The sequence below is a fragment of the Galeopterus variegatus genome, unplaced genomic scaffold (genome assembly GCF_000696425.1).
Source record: "Galeopterus variegatus unplaced genomic scaffold, G_variegatus-3.0.2 Scaffold286, whole genome shotgun sequence".
Lineage (NCBI taxonomy): Eukaryota > Metazoa > Chordata > Mammalia > Dermoptera > Cynocephalidae > Galeopterus > Galeopterus variegatus.
Genome location: NW_007726397.1, coordinates 154,805 through 164,804, shown reverse-complemented (window position 1 = coordinate 164,804; position 10,000 = coordinate 154,805). Strand labels below are relative to the sequence as shown.

The window sequence follows — 10,000 nt, the reverse complement described above, 5'->3', positions numbered from 1 at the left end:
AGAGCAGAACATAATGAAATTGAAACCCAAAAAACAACACAAAAGATCAATGAATCAAAAAGTTGGTTTTTTAAATATCTAGTAAGATGGCCCAATACTATTATTGAATAATTCATCTTTTCCCACGGATTTGAAACATGATAAACTAAATTCGCACATATTCACACATGAAAGTACTTCAAAAAGCTCGTGGAAAAATAGAAGTAAAAAATAATACAAATATTTCCACGAACTTTTAGAAGTATCCTTGTGTATATACACACACACAGTCAGTTTCTTTTCCATTTCATTCTAGTACCTTTTAATTATTATTGAACTTCACTTAAATTGTCATATGTCTCTGGGGAATTTGTAATTTTTTGCTTACAAGTTCTGTATTCTTAAATTTATTTTAGATGTTTTTCTTGTCACCATTGTGAATTGTATCTTTTTCCTTACACTATTATTTATTACATGGTTATTTTTTATGGTCTTTGTTTTGGCGGCTGGTGGGTTCAGGGATCTGAACCCTTGATCTTCATATTATTAGCACCATGTTCTAACCCACTGAGCTAACCAGCCAGCCCCTCAGTTCTTTCATTTCTTTAAATACTTTAAATATGGTTATTGTATGTTCTGTGTGATAATGCCAATATCAGAAGTCTCTGAAGACCTAATGCTGCTATTTGTTGGTTTTATTGACTTATTCCTGGTGGCATAATTTCTTATGTGTTTTATAATTTTGTACTGTATGCTTATATTTGATTGATCTTAATCTCCAGGAATATTGGGAAGCTTGAGTTGTGTTCCTGCAGGTCTTCTCTATTCTCCTTAACAGTAGATAGTATTTGCTTTTGCCAGGTTACCTAGGACATGACAATCCAGGATTACATTGAATTTTTCTTGACTAATAGTTTCCTAGACTAGCAGGTAGGGTAAATTCAAGCCTCAAACTTGAATTGAGGGCAGGGCTGTCATTATAAATTCTCAAAGGAGGGAGAGTTTACCTCCACTTGGAGCTGATGTTGAAACTGTTACTGTTTCTCCTTTTGCCAGCAGTCAAATATTTTTTCTTAGCCTATCTTTTCACTAAAAGTATAACTACCAATCCAAGCAATCCAGATTTAGGCAGAAATCTCAGTTCTAATTCCTTATCTTGAGCAGGTCCAAGACCTTGTTTTCTTCCCTTCATATAGCCAGTAAAAACAATTTCTAGGTTTCCAGTATTACCAAAAGCCTTTAGAATAGCTCCAGGATCTCTTAATGCTTACCATTCTGATGTTTAATTCCCTCTTCATTTTTGGTTCTGTGATCTCTTGGAATCTTAGCTATGCATTTAAAAGGATGCTTGGTTTATTCTTTCTAGCATTTATAGTTATTCTATAGCAGTAGAGTATTTCTGAAAGTCTGTCATTCTGCTGTAAAAGAAAGCCTAGATTTTTTACTTAAACAGGCGCAAAATATGTAGTGTAATGACTATGATATGCTGAGCTAAGTATACTCCTGCCAACTCTCACAGGCTCTTGAATTCCCATTCATCTTAAACCAAAAACTACATGGACAGTTATCCATAAATGGAGCACCGTTATAGATTTCAATTTATATGTTATGAGTAAGAATGCCTCTCTTAGAAGGTAGTTGGAACATACTTTGAATCCTTAAGTTATTTTTAGTACTTCATCTGGATGATTCATTTAAGGAGCAGTAGGTTTCAAGCACAAAGTAAAGGAAACAAAAGAGAAATGAGTACTTTCACTCCTGCCTAAGATATCCTTCTTAAGAGCAGTGATAAGTTTTGAGTATTCTAATTATTAGGTCACTTGTCCCTTGATTTGGAAGTAAAATTTCCATTAGACTTAGCACACAGCTACTACTTAATAGTATTGTTTGGTTTTAGGTAAGTTGACCCAACGTCCCTAGATTGGAAAAATATTATGATATATCCATACAGTGAAATGCTCTATAGTTACTAAAAATATTTTACGTGAATATCTAATCATATGGAAATTTTTCATCATGGCAAAAGCATAAAATGGTATAAGGAATAGTACATTTTTATTAAGTGAAAATGAAATTTTAAAAAAAAGACTGAACTGTGTTTGAACCCAATTAAGGTTGTCAGGTGAAAAAAGAAAAGGGTGTGAGTCAAGGACATATTCTTATGAATATCTACATTTAAGGGGTGGAAGAGGAATAGTACATTTTTATTAAGTGAAAATGAAATTTTAAAAAAAAGACTGAACTGTGTTTGAACCCAGTTAAGGTTGTCAGGTGAAAAAAGAGAAAAGGGTGTGAGTCAAGGACATATTCTTATGAATATCTACATTTAAGGGGTGGAAGAGGAAGAAGAAAAAATCAGGAAAGAAGAATACTTGAACCAAAGGCTGGTGTCTTGAAAACTAAGGTGCAGAGAGTGTTAAGAAGTAGAGCATAGGTGATCACTAGTCTCTTTAAAAGCAGAGAAATGAAAGAAGTAAGGCAATGCCTTTAGATTAGGGCTTTCATCTTTTGGATTTCATACATGTTAACATCAGGTTTTTTGTTATGCCTCCATTCCCAAACTGTGTGTTATTTTTCTGTCCTTAGCATTTCATTGGATAGAAAGCTGTTTCCTGATACATGGGGTGAGCTGTCGAAAACAGCCAGCCAGTCTCAGTCAGTCTAGTGTTTAGTTCTAATGTGGATTCTGAATTGATTTAGAAACAGGATAGCAAGATTATTCCAGAAATTCAACCAAGTGTGAGGATTAGGTTCTTGAGCAGAAAGCTTTGTCGTTTAGTTTCTTTAACTTACCAGGCTTATTACGGTTTTTTTTCCTTTTCTTTTTTCTTTTTTTTTTAAGTGAAGCACAGCAAAGTATTCTGTAACTCCTTGAATGGGCACAGGCAGCTGAGACTCTTCCAAGCTTTGAAGCCTAGGCTAAGCTAAACGGAGGAAAGAAGGGCTCCAGCCTCCCTTCTTCAGATCATCAGTTGTCTTCCTACCATCCGACTTACGTTGCCTTTTCAGAACAGAAGAAAAACAGAAAAGGCGATAGAAAAATAGAATGAAACTAAGCTGAAAGAATTTACATCTAAAGAAAATGAGCAAAATAAAAATGAAGTACACAGTCAAAGCCAACAAAGGACCAGGCGAAGTTTCTACCCCAGATTTACAAATGATAATACCTAACTTTGGAAGGAATAACTTTCAAAGGGCTAAGCCTCAGGAGGAATGGGCTCCTCAGGGAAAGGTGCCAAAGTGTCCCCTGCCCTTTCCTGAAAGAGGAAAAAAAGCCTACCAGCGAAAGAGGCACCACTCATGCCTCTTCCCAGCTACAGTACAGGTGGTACAGTCAGCCACTTCTAGCCAGTGGCCTGTTGATTAGAAGTAGTTCCCTCCTGTCTCTTTCCTTCCCTCCTGCCTTTTTCCTTCCCTCCTGCCTTTCTCTGGCTAGGAGTATTGTGCTCATAGACTACACAGTCCACCTTTGGCTTGTGTAGAACCCTCCTAAGGCAGTGGCTCTCAAACTCCAGAGTTTTTGATTCAGAAGGTCTGGGCTATTGTACAATTGATTTCCAACGTGTTTCTAGGTGATGCTGATGCTGCTGGTCATGGGACTGCATTGGCGAAACTCCCAAGGCTAAATCCAACCTTGATCAGAAAGTGATTTTTGCATTTGTAAAGGACTGTTAAAAACAAAGAATATTCCACAGAAACCATACATGGCCCACAAAGCTTAAAGTATTTACTGTCTGGCCCTTTACAGAAAAAGTTTGCCAACCTTCTGACCTAGACCATAGACCCCTGACCTAGATTTTGTGCGAGAGCCGTGGCCTCTAAAATTTCCAGCTTCTTAGGCAAAAGTGCTTCTACTCAAACTCTGAAATGGAAGGAAACACTAAATATTGATAATGATTTTCATTCATTCACAAATTATTCTCCAAACATGTCTTCTCTCTACCCCTTTTATAAAGGCCCAATACAGCCTTATGTACAGAAGTTTTGTATGTGTCAAGAATTTTTTGCATTATTTTATTTTTGGATTGATAATACTATACATTATACACAATTCAGAAAGGTATAAAAGGGCACATAGTGACAAGTAAGTGTCTCTAATACCCCTGTTCCCTACCCTCTTGTTCCCTTATGCTGGAGGTTGTAATTATTATGGATCCTTCCATGTAGTCTTGAGACTGCATACACAGTCATTTACTTATGTATACATGGATAAATTACACATATATGTGTATATAGGCATAGAAGTATACATTTTGAACACTAATGGTATTACACTCTGTATTCTGTTCTATATCTTGCTTTTTTAATTCCACATTATTTCTTGGAGATCATTCCATGTGTATATATTAACCTTTCTCCTCTTAGCAGCCACATATAATATTCCATTGTATAGATATACCATAATTTTTTAACCACTTCCCTAACAGTAAATTTTAAGTTGATAAACACCTAGAAAGGCAAATTCCTGGGTTAAAGGGTGTGTACATTTGTAGTTTTTGAGGATCATGTGGTGTTGCCCTCCAGGTGGTTGTACCCGTCCACACCCCCAGCGGCAACAGAAGAGGTGCTGCCTCCCCCTTCACGCCCTATCATATTCTGTGTTCCAGTTTGATCCTGGCCAATCTAAGTGAAAAAAACTATGCTTTTGATTTATATTTCTCTAGAGCATTTGAGCATCTTTTCATATGTTTAAGAGTTGTTTGCAGTTATTTTTCTGTGAACTGTATTCAGATACTTCATCTAATTTTTGTTAACTTGCTGGTCTTAATCTTATTAATTAATAGGATGCCATCTTATAATTCTGAGGGCTGGCTAGTTAGCTCAGTTGGTTAGAGCACAGCCTTATAACACCAAGGTCACAGATTCAGATCCCCGTACTGACTAGCCACCTGTCTCCCAAAAAATACAGACCAACCATTTTATAGTTCTTTTATATTACCTATAAATTTTTTTCTAGTTTGTCATTGTCTTTTGATTTCAACTTTTCTTTTGCTATGCAGTAATTTAACTTAAACAAAATTTTATATAGTTAAGTCTGAATATTTTCTCATGGTTTGTGTTTTTTGTCACTTTTAGGCTTCCTGCTTCCCCATTCTGGGCCTGTTTTTAAAAAAACTCTCCTATTTTTCTTTTAGTGCATTATGAGGTTTTTTGCATATTCAAATTTTTATTGATTTGGAATTTAGAGTAAAATATGAGGTAGGGATACAACTTTTTCTCCATATCATTTTTAACATGGATAGATAATCTACCTTTCCTGCACTAATTTGAAATGATATCTTAAGACAGTTTTTGATTGTTTAAAGTAGTTCTTAACAAAATTAAGGAATTTCTGAAGGATCATGTTAGATCACAATAGTTCTGAATCTTCATTGCATTTTTGAGTCATCTAATACAATACTTCTCAAAGTTTTATGTACATCTGAATTACCCTGGGATTTTGTTAAATATGCAGATTCTGATTTGGAAGGTCTAGGGTAGGGTCTCACAAACTCCCAGGTGCTGAAGCTGCTGGTCTTTGAACCATATTTTGTAAGTGGCAAGGATTTAAGGAGCCCTTTAAAATACCAGTACTTAGGCCCTATTACCAAAGATTTTGATTTAATTGGTCTATTGTAGGGCCTGAATATGAATAGTTTCAGAGATTCTAATGTACAGTTAAGATTGAGAACCACTACATTAGGAGATCGGGATTTCAATAATTATTATTTTGGCAACTATTGCTTTAGGAGCCAGATAATTCACTGGTACATAGTCAGTGGGTGAGGCATTCTTAGAATAATGGTGATTGCTGAGAAAAATAACTTGGTTAACACTCAGGTCGTTATCCATTTCTCTTGCCTCTTCCCCTCACTTTCCTCAAATGTTATAGAAGAATGCTAAAAGAAAGTTACAGAAGTAAGTGCACTACTATTATTATATCTGGGTATTTCCTTTTGAAAGTGTTGTGTTAGTGCCTTAAGTTCTTGAAGAGTTGTCATGTATTTTTTCTACAGGTGGAATGAGGTACCATCTGCTGTCTCCAGAGGATCGAGAAGAACTTGTAGATGGCACAAGGCCGAGAAGAAAGAAACATGACTACCGCATAGCCCTATTTGGAGGCTCCCAACCACAGTCTTGTAGATATTTTAACCCAAAGGTAACTAAATTTTATTCTTGTCTTTGACAGTTCTGAGCACGTGGACATTCACCTACCACAAGTAGTAATATCTCATGCCTTTAGAGATGTTAGTTTATGGTGTTCTTTCATATGCTTTGTGAGATACGTAGATACGTAGTTATCATCTTCATTTTATAGATAAGGAAATTGAGGCTTAGTCAGATTTCAAATGTTTCCATGATTGCTCTGGAGTGCTGCGCAGTAACCCCTATCAGAAAAAAATGGGAAGCTAGTTCTCCTCTCTTATCTCTTTTTGTTAGCAACTCTTTGCATTCATTACAACTCCTTGCTTTCATTATGTACCATTTTCAATGAAAATCTGCTTCTGGGGCTGGGTGTGTTTTCCTTCTTTAGTAGTTATATTTTAATATGACATAATACGTAGTCATTCTAGAAAATTTGGGAAACCCAGAAAAATCAGAAAGAAAAAAGATAAAATTACCTTTAATCCAACCATCTAGAAATGATTGCAAATTTTATTTTATGTATTGTGCTTTCCAATACATATTATACCAATTGGGCCAGCAGAGCCTGAGTCATAAATGTAGGAACACAATTTTTTTAATAATAGGGCATTAGTTATAACCTTGAGAGTACACTTAAGTTTCTACTCTTTATTTCTTAGACCTGTGTGTTTTGGCTGTGGGAGAAATAATACCATGTTTGTTCTGGTACTACATCTGTTGCTGGAGCAGAGCAAATACCACAATCTTAAAAGATAAAACTCCAAACTTGTGGTATCCATAACTGATGCTGAATCCAAGCATGTAATGGTCTCTTTCATCATTTTGTAAGCCCATTTTTCATTGATGGTAGATGAGACCAGAGCTTCCTGTTGATATTAGGATACTTGCCTGCTACTTCTTTCTCTGTGAAGTGTGGATCCTTGTAGGTATTCTATGTAATAATGTGTTGGTGGTATGCAAGGCATTTATAAAAATACATATGGTGGTGTTGTCAAGGATGCAGAAAAGGTCAATCCAAATCCAGAATAAGTGTAATTTTTTTTTTTTTTTAAATAAGATGACCGGTAAGGGAATCTTAACCCTTGACTTGGTGTTGTCAGCACCACGCTCACCCAGTGAACTAACTGGCCATCCCTGTATGGAGTTCGAACCCGTGGCCTTGGTGTTATCAGCACCACACTCTCCTGAGGCCCAAGTGTGAATTCTAATGAAGGCAGCACATTGCCCCTTCAATGATGGAAGGGTCACAGTGTAGTTAGCCTGTTATTAGTTAACCTATCGATTCCCTCAAAGTAAGGTAAGAAATCAAGGGCTTAGGATTTGTCAGTATTGCTGACAAAGTGGGCACTGGCCTGTAGTAGACAGCCACATTGGCCTTAGGAAGGGAAAGTCTATTCACTTCTGTAACTGCTGGTTAATGCAGCCTCTGTCCATGCCACCATGGTCGCTCATAAGCCTATTGAGCAAGCATCAGGTGGACTGGGGAGGAAAGATATGGATGTAGTCCTGTCCACAAGAGGCTTTTTTGTAGTTGTGGGCACTCTGATAAGAATTCATATGGGACACAGAATTCTGGAGGCCCACATACATTGTCCTTCCTCAAATCTCCTTGTCAGCAGTCTTCCATTCTTGCTTAATTCAAGTCTACATTCGTCTGGGTAAACCATTAGCAACTGCCCAAGAATTGATAAAAACTAACCTTAGGCTTTTCCTCCTAAAAGATATAATGGGCAGTAAAATGAACTGCTTGGAATTCTGCCAAATCAGAATACTCTCCTTTTGTATTGTCCTTCAGAACAATTCCTGAAGGGGCTATAATGCTTTAGCAGTAAATTACTGGCTAATACTACCAAAAATGAACCAAGCTCGGGTCCCTTAAATTTGTCAGTTGATACATAGGGAACACCTCCATGAAGGCATAGTCCTGGTTGAGGGAAAAGACAGTGAATCAGGTGAAGGGCTACTGGGTAAGGGTTGTGATTAGCCTATTTGGGTATTTTGTGCCTTTGGACCCTTCATAAGCCTAGTCTTATGGTTGCATACCACATTATTGGTGAAAGGCATGCTATATTTTTCATTGGGTAGATTGGTAAAACTGTTCAAGATCTGTTAATGATATGGTCACCTCGTTTTTCCTTGGTGTCAGACATTTGCTGTCTGTCAGAATCTAGTGGCCAGCCAGGAACTATTCACTGAAAGAATGGTATATCTGCTTAAAGGAGGTTAGGCTTGCTTCAGAATCCTAGGGGCATGCATGCTCTGTGATCATATTGGGACATGCCTGAAGTTATATATACCTGATGCCCCAGGATCATAGGGTAGGTAGCCTGAGTAGCTGAGCCAAACTACTATAGTCTGTTCCACTTGGAAAGCTTTCTTTTGCTCTAGATTTTACTTGTAACTGACAGCTTTTTGGTTTACCCAGTAGAAATGTGAGAAAAGAACACTGCATATAGGATAATTGCCATCTCTAGTATGTGGGAGGTGCTTAGGGCAGCAAGCTGTCCTTCATTTCCAAAGTGTTCTACCAATATGCTATAGATCAGGGCTTGGCAAACTTTTTCTATAAAGGGCCAGAGTAGATATTTTCAGCCTTGCAGGCCATATGTTCTTTGCTGCAACTACTCAAATCTGACACTGTAGCAGGAAAACAGCCATAAACAAATGGGCATGGCTCTGTTCCAATAAAACTTTATTAACAAAAACAGGTGGTGAGCTGCATTTGGCCTTCAGGCCATAGTTTGCCAACCTCTGCTCTAGACCTGTGACATTTAGGGACTTAGAAGTGATCAGCACTATATTCTAGGATAACTTATCTCCTGTCCCGTCAAGCACATGTCTTGCCAAGACGCACAGGACCCTTTTAATTTCCTGATCTTCAGAACTGATCAGCAGTTACGGGCATCAAGATATGAGACCAGTGTGTGATTATCTTTGGGAAGGTGAGGTGGTTCAGGATGCTGACAACTTAGATTATGGCATAGAGCTGGACAGTCAAGAGATCCTTGAGGTCAGACCATGACATTATTTTATTTTACCTGCCACTTGAAAAGAAATTTCATCTAATGGTCTGGGTAGGTATACGTTAGCCAAAGTGTTAGCTATATGCCAAGTTTTAGTCGTTGTATTAAATCTGGCCCAGTAGGAAGACCACATCTGGCCCAGCTGCAACAGTCAGAGTTACCAGTCTCACAGTTCCTCTAAGGCAGCAGTCCTCCTTTATTTTCGTAGAAAAGGAGACCTCCAACAGCTTCTCTTTCTTACTATCATACTTAACACCATAACCCATAGAATAAAGGATATGCTGCCAGATATCAAAAACACCTCCCCAAGGAAGGAGGATGACGTTAGACTGGTTAATCACCATCTTATTTGGACTGTCCCTATTGGGTTGCTGTAGGCTGAGACATCTATTTCAGACTTGCTCTTCCATCTCCAGAATATAGGCTGATTTTTTTACTAAAGACATCTGGCTTCCTTTCTTGGAAGAAAGCTGGGTGATTGGCAATTGCCATGAGAATTCATGGCCTGTGCTATACAATCCAGTAAGCACAGTGTCCTCAGTGTGCTTAAAAGGTTGATACACATACACATCTGTTTCACACCAGGTAAGATGAAATTTCATTGGCCACTTGTGTTTTTCAATTTTTCAGGATCCTTTTGAGTCAAGAATAGGGGAATGATCAACTCTTTTTCCCAAGAAAAACTGAGACCATAGAAGTTTAAATTGCAAGTCTACAAACCACAGCTGCCAGGTGTTATTAATAATTACATCCTATTTGTTTCCCAAAGCCTAACTGCAATGTTGATTTTGGCAGTTAAAAAGCAATTAAATCGGGCCAGCCCGGTGGCGCACTGGAGAGTGCGCCGCTTGGGAGCGTGGCGGCGCTCCCGC

General features: G+C 37.8%; 1 protein-coding gene across 1 annotated transcript in view; it reads left to right on the top strand.

Annotated features, from left to right (window-relative positions):
• Positions 1-10,000, top strand: part of KLHL7 (kelch-like family member 7) — a 68,581-nt gene that overhangs the window by 38,551 nt on the left and 20,030 nt on the right. The window contains exon 7 of the mRNA XM_008567031.1: positions 5,976-6,118. Within this exon, the coding sequence (XP_008565253.1) occupies positions 5,976-6,118 (143 nt within the window). The remainder of the gene's footprint in view (positions 1-5,975; positions 6,119-10,000) is intronic.